The 15798-nt window shown below is 34.9% G+C and overlaps 1 protein-coding gene across 1 annotated transcript in view; it reads left to right on the top strand.

The window, feature by feature from the left end:
* Positions 1–15798, top strand: part of Hormad2 (HORMA domain containing 2) — a 70417-nt gene that overhangs the window by 29694 nt on the left and 24925 nt on the right. Inside the window, exons 10-11 of the mRNA XM_046439404.2 lie at positions 956–1107; positions 1275–1528. Coding sequence (XP_046295360.2) covers positions 956–1107; positions 1275–1528 — 406 coding nt within the window. The remainder of the gene's footprint in view (positions 1–955; positions 1108–1274; positions 1529–15798) is intronic.

Here is a 15798-nt window from a genome sequence, read left to right as displayed (position 1 = left end):
CAACTTGTTCATTCATATTCATTGAATGAAAGATACTGATGAAATATACAGTCACTCGCTGCTTAGTGAGGGACAAACAGTTCTCCTAAGGGGAAAGCTGTGGGGATTATAAGGGAAGACTTCTTTGAAAAGATGACACATTGCATTAGGTTTTAGAAGAGAAATGGAAAAGCACAATACAGGTGGAATGAACAGCAAATGCACATGGTTGAGGGGAAATTGGACAGTAGCTGCTGGTGAGAATAGAGAAGAGTATGAATGGACATTAAATGCATTTTACACCATCCTTTATTTGATTGAAAGGCTATTAATTTAATGGAAGAATTTTAAGCATGAAGGTGATATGAGCATATTTTCCTATTTAGTATTATTATGTTGTCAGTGGTATGGAAAATGGTTTGCAATGTGGAAATGAAAGAAAGGAGGAAGAATAGTTAAGATTCCCATTGGGGTAATCCCTGAAAGTGTGAGGATGGGATACCTTTGAGAGATAACCAGATGGTGGATACAGAGCTAGTAACTGATTTTATGGTTAGGGAGTTATAGAAATGTCTGTAAGCTTATCTTACAAATGACATAAACAATAAAGTGTATCTAAATGATTTGACTGAAGACATTCAGCTAGTTAACAGCAGAGATAATATTAGATGCCAGGATACCTAATTCCAAATCCAGTGTTCTCATTATTATGACATGTGGTTATTTGTAATAAGCAAATTTTTAAAAATAAGGTCATATTTTAAATGCTTTAGGTGAACATATTATTTAGAAGTCCTTTGTATATGCATTGAAAGAGTATAATTATTCCTTTAATTTATAATCTAAAAATTTTCTCTAAAATGTCTAGATGTTTATATTTATTTGATCATATACTCAAAAGTTGTGTTCTTTTGGGAATATATTGTCAGTATTGCATATGATTGAAAAGTATACCTTTTTTTCTATGTGATTATAGCAGTAGTACAAGCTTTGAAAGTGGAACAAATAGTAAAGATATTAAGAAAGCCAGTGTACTGCTGATTCGTAAATTATATATACTGATGCAGAACCTTGGACCCCTTCCTAATGATGTTATACTTACTATGAAACTCCATTACTACAATTCAGGTAGGTGGAGACCTTTATTCAAATTCTTCTTAAGTACTAAACTAATATTTTATGTAAATAGAAGGATTTTACAAACATCTGAAAGATACCTGTTGCTGTACTTAAAATATTAATCTGGCTTCTATTGAAACTAAGTTTCATGGCTTTTTGCCCTTTTCATTTTGCAGTGACTCCACATGATTACCAACCACCTGGTTTTAAAGAAGGGGTGAACTCACACTTCTTGCTGTTTGATGGGGAACCTGTCAATTTGCAAGTGGGATTGGTCTCCACAGGCTTTCATAGCATGAAAGTAAAAGTCACTACGGAGGCAGCCAGAGTATCTGATTTGGAGAACAATCTGTTTCAGGAGAATAATACTACTGAAATTGCCCATCAGGGTCTAGACTGCGATGATGAAGAAGAGGAGTACAACAATCAAGTAAGGCCAAGTTTTAGTGAGCCTCCATTTCTTCAGTTAAATACAACTGACATTTTTCACTTTGCATACAGTAACAACAGTCCAGTGGAGCATGCCAGGTATAAAAACTGAAACAAAACTAGTTTTGACATCAAGGATTTTTTAGTCTAAAAAAGTACAGTCCTAGCCAGGACAGGTGAAGTGACTCACACCTGTAATCCCAGCAGCTATGGAGGCTGAGGCAGGAGAATCATAAGTTCAAAGCCAGCCACAGCATCTTAGCAAGGTCCTAAGCAATTCAATGAGACAGACCCTATCTCTAAATAAAATACAAAAAAGTGCTGGGGATGTGGCTAAGTGGTTAAGCACCCCTGGGTTTAATCTCTGGTACCAAAAAAAAAATAGTACGGGCCTCAAGAAAGAAATATGTTTTTAGATGAAATTGCCTATTGCCCATGATTAGGAGAAAAATATTTCCCAATATATTTCTAATTTTTATAAGTGACATATTTTTAGGACTTACAAATATTTTAGGTGTCTATTTCATATCAAATACAAGTACAAATCAGCTCTTGATTTTCTGGAATAATCAAGTGGGAAGAAGCCAAGAAAGAAAGTTTGTGGATTAACCCAAATCAGAGTGAAAACAAAATGTCAGCACTCGTTTATGTGGAGAGACAAGCTTTGGGTCTAGATCACTGGGGAAAGCCAGGGGAGCTGATGGGTTTGCAGCCAAAGGAGCTGAACAGGCAGGGCTCTGAGCCCCTTACCTTGCCTTTTGCATAGAGACTTTAGAGTTGGGTACTGCTAGGGCCCCACTGTGCCCTAGGTAAATCTATACTGTTGACTTACTGTTTACTGGCTGCTAACTGTAGGCTGACATTGTATTAAAAGGGTTCTGAGACAAACACATTTTTAAAATCTTCTCAGGAGACATTTTAAGATTAGGATAATAACTTATTTGCCTGAGATAATCTGAGTCCTACTTACAGAAGATGACTATTAGGTAATTTCTGAAGGTTCTTTCCAGATCTTTAATTCAGTGATATATATGTTTACTGCATGGAAAACAAGCCCAGTCTTACTTGAATTAATATAAATAATACAACCAAACGAACAACAAGGTTGTTTTGTTTTATTTTCATTTTTAGTATCTTTACAATGTCAGTCATGAAAAAGGCTTTAGATTTTTGGTACAGTTTTCTTCTCTGATTCTACTCAAGGAAGATATAGCTAACATAGAAAGGCTAAGAAAAATAAATAAAGGTTAAGAAAAGAATGAATAGATTTCAACTGGATTTTTATCCTTAAAAAAATTAAGAATTTCTTGTTTGCCAAATAAGATTTAAATAAGACAGCCTAGAAAAGTATATTTTAATTAATAGATTAAATGAGGCAGGTGATGACATTTTCCAAGTATATATTTAACAGAAACTATATGTACAAAGATCTGGCTTTCATGGTAAACTTATATTTGATATTAGTTTCTCTCTCAATCAGCCAATCATATGAGAGAATGCAAATATACTGAAGTGCTACAGACATTTTTCTACTAAAGATTCCTATTGTTTTACTTCATGGAAAATACAAACGTTTATACGCATGTGTACATATGTAGAACTTTAACCTTATTGCTTTTAAAAATTACTGTATTTTGAAACATATAATTCATCAAAGAGAGTACACAAAAGTTATATGTACCATTTAAAGAATAATGAAAACATCCGTATACCCACACAGGCCAAGAAGTAGAAATTTACCACTAGAAGCCACCAGGTATCCCTTTATTAATGCACTTCATGTATCTCTAAAGATAAATACATCCTGAGTTATTTTATAATCCTTCCTTTGGTCTTTTTAGTTTTATCATCTACCAATATTTTGGCCCTTTTAAAATTTCTATATAAAAATAATAATACTTCAAGTATTTTTCTATGATTTTAGTCCTTACCTTGACCATCAAAACTGAGATTCATCATTATGTGTGGTTGTTCTTTCATTTATACTGTTGTAATGTATTCTACTCATTTGTTTTGTTTCATTTTTGAGATGGGGTCTTATTCTGTTGCCCAGGCTGGTCTCGAACTCCTGGGCTTAGGTGATCCTCTTGCCTCAGCTTCCTAAGTGTTGGGACTACACGTGTGTGCCACCATGCCCAGCTAATATCCTACTCTTGTTGAAGTTATTTCTTTTTAATTGTTAGAAACATTCATGTACATATCTCCTGGTACACATGTGAAAGAATATCTCTAGGGATTATATCAGAGAGTTCTAGTCTTGCACATTTTCAACTTCATTAGGTAACACAAAACTATTTTCCAAAATGATTGTACCAATTTATATTCTACCAACAGTGAAGGAAAATCCATACATTCTTGCCAACACTTGATATTGTCAGAGTTTATGTCTTCTGCCAATTTGCTAGATCTGAGGTAGGAGTACAACCTCATTATTGTAATTTTAATTTCCCAGGTTATCAGTGAGTTTGAGAATCTTCTCATTGGTCAGTCTTCTATAGAAAGTAGCTGTTCAAGTCTTTCATACATTTTTTTTTTGTACCAGGAGTTGAACCCAAGGTACACCCCCAGTCCTTTTTTTTAATTTTTTTTATTTTGAGGCAGAGTCTCACTAAGTTGTGTAGGTCCTTGCCAAATTTCTAAAGCTGACTTTGAACTTGTGATCCTACTGAGTTGCTGGGATTACAGGCATGCACCACTATGCCTGGTTCATACATTTTTCTATTGATTATTTATTTTTTCCTCATTGACTTTCAAAAGGTGTTCTGAATTTTTTTTTACTTACTTGTGTTTTAATATTTTTTTCCAGGTTTGTGCTTGTCTTTTAACTTATCTTTAAGAGGTCTTTGATAAAGAAATATTTTTAATTTTAATGTAGTTTATTCTTTTTCTTTAATATGTGCTTATGGGTATCTCAAGAAATCCTTTTCTACCTGAAGGCATTAATAACAATCTCCTGTATTTTATCCTAAAAGTTTTAAAATTTTTCTTTTCACATTTAGGTTTTTAATTTTTGTTCCTTTCTTCCTTTTATTTTCCCCCCAGTACTGGCAATTGAATCCAAAGCCTTGCACATACTAGGCAACCACCCTAACACTAAGCCACATCCCATACCCACATTTAAGTGTTTGTTTACTTGTTTTGTAGTTCTGGAGATAGAACCCAGGCACACTCTACCAATGAGATGCATCCTCAGCCCTTTTTTTGTTTTGTTTTCCTAACTAGGTTCTCAGACTGGCCTCAAACTTACTATCCTCCTGCCTCAGACTTCTGAGTAGCTGAGATGATAGGTATTGTCCACTATGCCCATATCACATTTAGATCATTAAAAGTTTGTTTTCTGAGGTAGACTAGACCCCGTTAACATTTGTTAAATTTAAACATAATCTGTATAATAAAATATATATGTCATAATAATATATTTCAATAAATATTCACAAACTGAATACTAAGACTGGTAGAAGGGTAAGACAAATAAGATGCTTAGGGGAACCTTTTTTTCTAATTTCTAAAAATTTTTATTGGCACATTATAATTGTACATAACAGTGGGATTTGTTGTTACATATTCATACATGCAAATAACAAAATTTGGTCATTTCCATTCCCTAATAACTCCCATTCCCTCCCCTTCTCCCTCTCCCTGGTCTCTTTTCTCTGCTCTACTGGTCTAAGGAGGCACATTTTAAGGTTGCTTTCAGGTGCCAAGAGTGAGCTTAAATTGTGCTCTCTGAGTATATTGCTTTCCGCGCCTTGTCCCAGCTCTACTGAATAAACATGTGAAATCAACAGTCAGACCAAGAAACAGAATAGTACCATCCTTCCAGAAACTTCTTACTTTTCAGTCCCTATTCATTCAACAAGAGTATTGCTGTCCTGACTTCCATTCGTTTCTCTTGATTATTCTATAGATGTAGAATCACATAGTATGAGCTGTCACTTTAGTTGATATTACAATGTAAGATTTATGCATATTTTTACATATTGTTGTAGACCATTATCATAATTTATCATTCCACTGTTGATATGCATTTGAGTGATTTTCAATTTGGGGCCTTTATGAATAGTACTGCTCAGACATCTGGAACATGTGTTTTAGTGACATTTGTAGTGGGAATAGAATTGCCAGGAGTAGAATTGCTGAGTCAAAGGATATGCATACATTTAGTCTTAAGAGACACCACAAAAAGTTTCCAAAATGGTTGTGCCAATTTATATTTCCATCAATGTATGAAAGTGTGGTCACATCCTTACCAACCCTTGGCATTTTCCACCTTTTTACTTCTATCCATTCTGGTGAGTATGCAATGGTATGTCATCATGGTTTAATTGACATTTCTCTGATGCCTAATGAAGATGAGCACCTTTTCGTACATTTATTGGCCATGTTGTATATCTTCTTTTGTGAAGTTATCAGTTCATGTTGTTTGCTATTTTTTATTTTTCTTTCATTTTTATTGATTTGTAGAAATTCTGCATATAAATCCTTTGTCAGATAATGTATGCTGAATATCTTCTTTAACTTTATAAACTGCCTCTTAATCTTATTTTTTCTTTTCCAGTTTTTACTGGTACATGACAGTTGTACATAATGATGAGATTCATTATTACATATTGATATGTGCACACAATACAATACTATCTTTTACTCCCTTAATAAGGTGTTTTATGAGTAGAAGTTCTTCATTTTAATGTAAGTTCAATTTATGAATTACTACATTGAGCAATTTAGGGTACTGCTTAAGAAATTTTTGTTTGCTCCAAAGATTATAGAAACTTTCTATATCTTTTTTTTTTCCTCTAAAAGTGGTAGAGAAATAATTGCAGAAACACAAGGGTTTTGTTTTGTTTTTAATTATAAGAAAAACTTCTGCTGTGTGTAGTAGAGTACCTGCTTAGCATTTGTGACTCTGGGTTCAATCCCCTGCAGGGACAGGGCAGGCAAATCAACAAAACTCCAATGAATAACTTCATACCAAAAAGTATGAATACCTGGAGTTTCTCCCCCACCTTAAAATATGTGAGTGTGTGTGTATGAATATGTAGGATGGAAAGGCAGTTAGAAGATTTGCATTGCTTTTTAAATTAATGTTATTATGATATTGCTTTTTATTTTTTTTATTGGTTGTTCAAAACATTACAAAGCTCTTGACATATCATATTTCATACATTAGATTCAAGTGGGTTATGAACTCCCATTTTTACCCCAATTACAGATTGCAGAATCACATCGGTTACACATCCATATTTTTACATGATGCCATATTTGTGACTGTTGTATTCTGCTACCTTTCCTATCCTCTATTATCCCCCCTCCCTCCCCTCCCATCTTCTCTCTCTACCCCATCTACTACAATTCATTTCTCTCCTTGTTTTTTTTCCCCATTCCCCTCACAACCTCTTATATGTAATTTTGTGTAACAATGAGGGTCTCCTTCCATTTCCATGCAATTTCCCTTTTCTCTCCCTTTCCCTCCCACCTCATGTCTCTGTTTAATGTTAGTCTTTTCCTCCTGCTCTTCCTCCCTGCTCTGTTCTTAGTTGCTCTCATTATATCAAAGAAGACATTTGGCATTTGTTTTTAGGGATTGGCTAGCTTCACTTAGCATAATCTGCTCTAATGCCATCCATTTCCCTGCAAAGTCCATGATTTTGTCATTTTTAGTGCTGCGTAATACTCCATTGTGTATAAATGCCACATTTTTTTTATCCATTCAGCTATTGAAGGACATCTGGGTTGGTTCCACAGTCTAGCTATTGTGAATTGTGCTGCTATGAACATCGATGTGGCAGTATCCCTGTAGTACGCTCTTTTAAGGTCTTCAGGGAATAGTCCGAGAAGGGCAATAGCTGGGTCAAGTGGTGGTTCCATTCCCAGCTTTCCCAGGAATCTCCATACTGCTTTCCAAATTGGCCACATCAATTTGCAGTCCCACCAGCAATGTACAAGAGTACCCTTTTCCCCACATCCTCGCCAGCACTTGTTGTTGTTTGACTTCAAAATGGCTGCCAATCTTACTGGAGTGAGATGGTATCTTAGGGTGGTTTTGATTTGCATTTCTTTGACTGCTAGAGATGGTGAGCATTTTTTCATGTACTTGTTGATTGATTGTATGTCCTCCTCTGAGAAGTGTCTGTTCAGGTCTTTGGCCCATTTGTTGATTGGGTTATTTGTTTTCTTATTGTTTAATTTTTTGAGTTCTTTGTATACTCTGGATATTAGGGCTCTATCTGAAGTGTGAGGAGTAAAAATTTGTTCCCAGGATGTAGGCTCCCTATTTACCTCTCTTATTGTTTCCCTTGCTGAGAAAAAACTTTTTAGTTTGAGTAAGTCCCATTTGTTGATTCTAGTTATTAACTCTTGTGCTATGGGTGTCCTATTAAGGAATTTGGAGCCCACCCCAACAATATGTAGATCGGAGCCAACTTTTTCTTCTATCAGGCGAAGAGTCTCTGATTTGATATCAAGCTCTTTGATCCATTTTGAGTTAACTTTTGTGCATGGCGAGAGAAAGGGATTCAGTTTCATTTTGTTGCATACGGATTTCCAGTTTTCTCAACACCATTTGTTGAAGATACTATCCGTCCTCCATTGCATGCTTTTAGCCCCTTTATCAAATATAAGAAAGTTGTAATTTTGTGGATTGGTCTCTGTGTCCTCTATTCTGTACCATTGGTCCACCCGCCTGTTTTGGTACCAGTACCATGCTGTTTTTGTTACTATTGCTCTGTAGTATAGTTTGAAATCTGGTATCGCTATACCTCCAGATTCACACTTCCTGCTTAGAATTGCTTTTGCTATTCTGGGTCTTTTGTTTTTCCATATGAATTACATAATTGCTTTATCTATTTCTACAAGAAATGCCCTTGGGATTTTGATTGGCATTGCATTAAACCTATAGAGAACTTTGGGTAATATCGCCATGATATTGCTTTTTAAAGTGCTTTCTAGGGGATGTGTGGTAGAATGCATGCTTATTAGGTTCAAGGCCCTGGGTTCAATCTCCAGCGTGTGTTATCATCTCACAAAGCCCAGTGTGATGTTAGTTTTTATTTTAATTCAGATTTTTGGTCAGTTACACACTGGAGAAAATAATGATAATGTTACTTGTCTAGAACTATAATCAGTTTGCTAGGTTATCTAATACTGTTGTATGTCCTTCTAGATTTCCATTTGAAGCTAAATGTCTATTGTTATACTGATGATATTATGCTTATAACAAATCTAGGCATCATGGCAAGTAATTCTTCTAGCATTTATATTAGGAATCCAAATTGAGAGCTAAGACTTCAGAAGACCAATCCTTCAGACAGAAGTAAAGAAAAGTTAGAAACAACTATGTATTTTATGGAGCCCCATCTCAAGTGTGCTTCATCCTGCACAGTAGAGGCTCTTCCCGCTCTGATAACCAAATACAGAACAAACAGAATCATTAAGCTAAAAACATTATTTTGACATTTAAACAAGGCTACTTGAAATTTACCATGAAGAAAGCTTAAAATAATTGAATATATTGTAATAACCATAAATTATTAGCATTTATTCAGCCAACAATTTTATATTGATGCCTACCATGTCACAGTACAAAGGTCACATGCACAAAGATAAATAGACCAAATCCCTGTGGTAATTCTATGTTTAATCATTTGAAGAATTCCAAAACTGTATTCTAAAGTGGCTGCACCATTTTTTTTTTTTTTTTTTTTTTTTTACATTTCCAACATCAGTGTATGAGAGTTTCGATTTCTTCACATTCTTACTTATATGTGTCTCACTTTTTGATTCTGGGTATGAAGTGGTCACTCATCGTGGATTTGATTTACATTTCTCTAATGACTAACAAAGTGAGGCATCTTTTCATGTGCTTATTATCCACTTATATATCTTAATGGAGATATATTGATTCTGATTCTTTGCTCATTTTATGTTGGGTTTTTTTTCCTTTTATTGTTGAGGTATAAGAGTTCTTTATCAAGTCTGGGTAGAATACCTTTTCAGATACATAATTTATTAATATTTTCTCCCTTTCTATTTCCATTTACATGGATTTTCCTTAATTTCTTTCAGCAATGTTTTATAATTTCCTGAGTATAAATTTTGCATTCATTTTGTTAAATTTATTCCTAAGTATGTTATTCTTTTGATACTATTGTGAATGGAATTTTTAAATTTCATTTTCAGATTATTTATCATAAGTGTATAAAATTACAGATGAATTTGTGTGCTAATTTTATATCCTGAAACCTTGTTGAGAGGATTGATTTGTCATGTTGGAGGGTGTAATTAGATGAAATTAATATTTAAATCAGTGAACTTTGAGTAAAGTAAAATCAGCACTCCATAATGTGCATGATCTTCAGATAGTTGAAGGCCTGAAAAGAACAAAAAGTTTGGCCTCCTTGAACAGGAGGCAATCTCCAGCAAACTGCCTTTAGTCTTATCTGCACCATTGACTTTCCTGGGTCACTAGCCTGCCGGCCTACAGGAAATTACACCATTGGCTTTCATCCCTCTGGAGTCTGCTGACACACACTGTATATTTTTTAGACTTCCCAGCCCCCATAATCACATGAGCAAATTCCTTATAATAAGTTTCTTTACAAATAGTGTATATAAATCCAGCAACATACATATACATGCATGCATGCACAAGCTCACACTATAACCAAGCTTGATTTAATATCTGAAAATTAATAAATATAATACAAATATAAATATAATACATTATGTAAAACAATAAAAAGCAAAAATCACATGATTCTATCAAAAGAAACAGAAAAAGCATTTGACAAAATCCAACACTGTTTTAATGACTTAAAGAAAGCACTCAGCAAATTAGAAAGGGCAATGACCTTTTCAACATGATACAGGGCATCAATCCTGAAAAATACTTAATATCATACCTAATGGTAAAAGAATAGATGCTTCTCCCCCCAAGATCAGAAATAAATACTATTGTCACTTCTATTCAACATTTTAATGGAGGTTCTAGCCAGGTCAATGAGATAAGAAAAGAAAAGGTATCCAAATTGAAAAGGTCATTGCCAATAGGATGTTCTTATCTATAGAAAATCCTAAAGAATCCACTAAAAATCTATTACAATAAAGGAGTTCAGCAGGTATTTTAGTCAGGTTTCTCCAGAAAAACAAAATTACTAAGATAAACTTATAAGATTTTTAAAAAAGAAAAAAATGTGTGTGTGTGCGCGCGCCCTCGCGCGTGCTGTCCTGCTGAGTTTTCTTTGCTAGTATTATATTGAAGATTTTTGTGCCCAATTCATAAGGGATACTGAGCCGTAGTTTTCTTGTGATATCTTTGTGTGGTATTAATATCAGGTAACACTGGCTTCATTAAATGAGTTCAAAAGTGTTTGTTCCTCTTCTACTTTTTGAAAGAGTTGGTATTAATTCTTTAAAAGTTTGGTAGAACCCTGCACCTACTAGAAGAAAAAGTAGGCCCATATCTCCATCATATTGGTTTAGGAACCAAATTCATCAACAAGATTCCTAAAGTGCAAGAAATAAAATCAAGAATCAATAAATGGGATTTTAAAAACTAAAAAGTTTCTTCACAGCAAAGGAAACAATCAAGAACATGAAGAGAGAGCCTACAGAATGGGAGAAAATCTTTGCCACCTGAACCTCAGATTGAGTATTAATCTACAGGATATATAAGAACTCAAAAAACTTAACACCAAAAAAAAAAAAACACAAATAACCCAATAAATGAATGGGCAAAGGAACTGAATAGATACTTCACAGAAGAAGAAATATGAATGGTCAGCAAATATATGAAAAAATGTTCAACATCACTAGCAATTAGAGAAATAAAAATTAAAGCTACTGGGCTGGGGATGTGGCTCAAGCGGTAGCGTGCTCGCCTGGCATGCGTGCAGCCCGGGTTCGATCCTCAGCACCACATACAAACAAAGATGTTGTGTCCACCGAAAACTAAAAAAAAAAAAAATATATTAAAATTCTCTCTCTCTCTCTCTCTCTCTCTCTCTCTCTCTTTAAAAAAAAATTAAAGCTACTGAGACTTCATCTCACTCCAGTAAGAATGGCAATTATCAAGAATACAAGTAACAATAAATTTTAGCAAGGATGTGGGGAAAAAAAATGTACACTCATACATTGCTGGTAGGACTGCAAATTGGTGCAACAACTATGGAAAGCAGTGTGGAGATTCCTCAGAAAATTTGGAATGGAATCACCAATTGACCCAGTTATCCTACTCCTTGGCATATATCCAGAGGACTTAAAATCAGCATACTATAGTGACAGAACCACATCAATGTTTATAACAACTCAATTCACAATAGCTAAGCTATGGAACCAACCTAGATGCCCTTCAATAGATGAATGGATAAAGAAAATGTGATAATATTCACAATGGAATATTACTTAGGCATAAAGATGAATAAAACTGTGGCATTTGCCAGTAAATGGATGGAACTGGAGGCTATTATGCTAAGTAAAATAAACTACTTTCAAAAAACCAAAGGCCACATATTCTGATACAGAGATGCTGACTCACAATAGGTGGCAGGAAGGGAGGAGCAGAGGGGAGAAGGAAGGGGGTTGGGAATGGGAAAGACAGTAGAAAATCAAACATAACTTTCTTATGTTCATATATAAATACACAACCAGTGTACCTCCACATCATGTACAACCACAAGAACGAGAAGTTATACTCCATGTATGTGTAATATGTCAAAATACATTCTACTGTCATGAATAAAAAGAACAAATTTTTTTTAAATATACAAAACAAAAGATTGGTAGACTTCAGTGGTGAAGCTCTCAGGAGCTGGGCTTTCCTTTGTGGGTAATTTTAAAATTATTAATTCAGTCTCTTCACTTATTATAAATGTATTCATAGTTTCTATTTCTTTATTTGTCAGTTTGGGTATTTTTAATAATTTAGGAAATTTCCATTTCATCTAATTTGTTGATACAAAATTTTTCATAATATTCCCTTATAGTCTTTTGATTTTTGTACAGTCAATAATTATGTCTCCTTTTTCATTCTGATTTCAGTAATTTTAGTCTTTGCTCTTATTTTCTTGGTCAGTCTGGCTAAAGATTTATCAATTTTTTTGATTTCTCAATCATATTTTGAATTCATTGATTTTTCATATTGCCTTTTATTACTTTATTTCCTGAATTTCCTCACAAATGATTATTAGACCTGTCATTCTAAGAGATGGTGGTATGTGGTGCATGACAATATTTCTTCTAAGATGGGTCTGCTAGCAACAAATTCTCTGTTTTGTTTTCTGGGAATTTTTTAATTTTACCTTTGTTTTTTGTTGTTGTTTTGGGTTTTTGTTTTTGGTGCTGGGAATTGAACCCAGGGCCTTGTGCTTTCAGGGTATGCACTCTACCAACTGAGCAATATCCCCAGCCCCTTTACCTTTGTTTTTATTTTTTTTTTATTGGTTGTTCAAAACATTACAAAGCTCTTGACATATCATATTTCATACATTTGATTCAGGTGGGTTTTGAACTCCCAATTTTACCCCAAATACAGATTGCAGAATCATGTCGGTTACACATCTACATTTTTACATAATGCCCTATTAGTAACTGTTGTATTCTGCTACCTTTCCTATCCTCTACTATCTCCCCTCCCCTCCCCTCCCATCTTCTCTCTCTACCCCATCTACTGTAATTCATTTCTCTCCTTGTTTATTTTCCCATTCCCCTCACAACCTCTTATATGTAATTTTGTATAACAATGAGGATCTCACTCCATTACCATGCAATTTCCCTTTTCTCTCCCTTTCCCTCCCACCTCATGTATCTGTTTAATGTTAATCTTTTCTTCCTGCTCTTCCTCCCTGCTTTGTTCTTAGTTGCTCTCATTATATCAAAGAAGACATTTGGTATTTGTTTTTTAGGGATTGGCTAGCTTCACTAAGCATAATCTGCTCTAGTGCCATTCATTTCCCTGCAAATTCCATGATTTTGTCATTTTTTAGTGCTGTATAATACTCCATTGTGTATAAATGCCACATTTTTTTTTATCCATTCATCTATTGAAGGGCATCTGGGTTGGTTCCACAGTCTAGCGATTGTGAATTGTGCTGCTATGAACATCGATGTAGCAGTATCCCTGTAGTATGCTCTTTTAAGGTCTTCAGGGAATAGTCCGAGAAGGGCAATAGCTGGGTCAAATGGTGGTTCCATTCCCAGCTTTCCAAGAAAGCTCCATACTGCTTTCCAAATTGGCCGCACCAGTTTGCAGTCCCACCAGCAATGTACAAGAGTACCCTTTTCCCCACATCCTCGCCAGCACTTGTTGTTGTTTGACTTCATAATGGCTGCCAATCTTACTGGAGTGAGATGGTATCTTAGGGTGGTTTTGATTTGCATTTCTCTGACTGCTAGTGATGGTGAGCATTTTTTCATGTACTTGTTGATTGATTGTATGTCCTCCTCTGAGAAGTGTCTGTTCAGGTCTTTGGCCCATTTGTTGATTGGGTTATTTGTTTTCTTATTGTTCAATTTTTTGAGTTCTTTGTATACTCTGGATATTAGGGCTCTATCTGAAGTGTGAGGAGTAAAAATTTGTTCCCAGGATGTAGGCTCCCTATTTACCTCTCTTATTGTTCCTTTTGCTGAGAAAAAACTTTTCAGTTTAAGTAAGTCCCATTTGTTGATTCTTGTTATTAACTTTTGTGCTATGGGTGTCCTATTAAGGAATTTGGAGCCCAACCCCACAATATGTAGATCGGAGCCAACTTTTTCTTCTATCAGACGTAGAGTCTCTGATTTGATATCTAGCTCCTTGATCCACTTTGAGTTAACTTTTGTGCATGGCAAGAGGAGGGGATTCAGTTTCATTTTGTTGCATATGGATTTCCAGTTTTCCCAACACCATTTGTTGAAGATGCTATCCTTCCTCCATTGCATGCTTTTAGCTCCTTTATCAAATATAAGATAGCTGTAGCTTTGTGGATTAGTCTCTGTGTCCTCTATTCTGTACCATTGGTCCACCCGCCTGTTTTGGTACCAATACCATGCTGTTTTTGTTACTATTGCTCTGTAATATAGTTTTAAATCCGGTATCACTATACCACCTGATTCACACTTCTTACTTAGAATTGCTTTTGCTATTCTGGGTCTTTTATTTTTCCATATGAATTTCATGATTGCTTTATCTATTTCTACAACAAATGCCATTGGGATTTTGATTGGCATTGCATTAAACCTATAGAGAACTTTTGGTAATATCGCCATTTTGATGATGTTAGTTCTGCCTATCGATGAACAGGGTATATTTTTCCATCTTCTAAGATCTTCTTCTACTTCTCTTTTTAGGGTTTTGTAGTTTTCATTGTATAAGTCCTTCACCTCTTTTGTTAGGTTGATTCCCAAGTATTTTTTTTTTTTTGAGGATATTGTGAATGGAGTGTTTTTCCTCATTTCCATTTCAGAAGTTTTGTCGCTGATATACAGAAATGCCTTTGATTTATGCGTGTTGATATTATATCCTGCCACTTTGCTGAATTCATTTATTAGTTCTAGTAGTTTTTTTGTAGACCCTTTTGGGTCTTCTAGGTATAGAATCATGTCATCTGCAAATAGTGATAATTTAAGTTCTTCCTTTCCTATTTTTATGCCTTTAATTTCTTTGTCTGTCTAATTGCTCTGGCCAGTGTTTCGAGAACTATATTGAATAGAAGTGGTGATAGAGGGCATCCCTGTCTTGTTCCAGATTTTAGGGGGAATGCCTTCAATTTTTCTCCATTGAGAATGATGCTAGCCTGAGGCTTAGCATAGATAGCTTTTACTATGTCGAGGTAAGTTCCTGTTATTCCTAGTTTTTCTAATGTTTTGAACATAAAGCGTTGCTGTACTTTGTCGAATGCTTTTTCTGCGTCTATTGAGATGATCATATGGTTCTTATCTTTAAGTCTATTGATGTGGTGAATAACATTTATTGATTTCCGTATATTGAACCATCCTTGCATCCCAGGGATGAATCCTACTTGATCATGGTGCACAATTTTTTTGATGTGCCTTTATATCCGATTCGCCAGAATTTTATTGAGGATTTTTGCATCTAGGTTCATCAGAGATATTGGTCTGTAGTTTTCTTTCTTTGAGGTGTCTTTGTCTGGTTTCAGAATCAGGGTGATGTTGGCCTCATAGAATGAATTTGGCAGAGCTCCCTCTTTTTCTATTTCCTGAAAGAGCTTGAAAAGTATTGGTATTAGTTCTTCCTTAAAGGTTTTGTAAAACTCCACTGTATAGCCATCCGGTCCT

The sequence above is a fragment of the Marmota monax genome, unplaced genomic scaffold (genome assembly GCF_021218885.2).
Source record: "Marmota monax isolate L192 unplaced genomic scaffold, Marmota_monax_Labrador192_F-V1.1 WCK01_AAM20220418_F8-fsc00253, whole genome shotgun sequence".
Lineage (NCBI taxonomy): Eukaryota > Metazoa > Chordata > Mammalia > Rodentia > Sciuridae > Marmota > Marmota monax.
The sequence above is the reverse complement of the archived record's forward strand: the minus strand, read 5'-3'. Positions and strand labels throughout refer to the sequence as shown.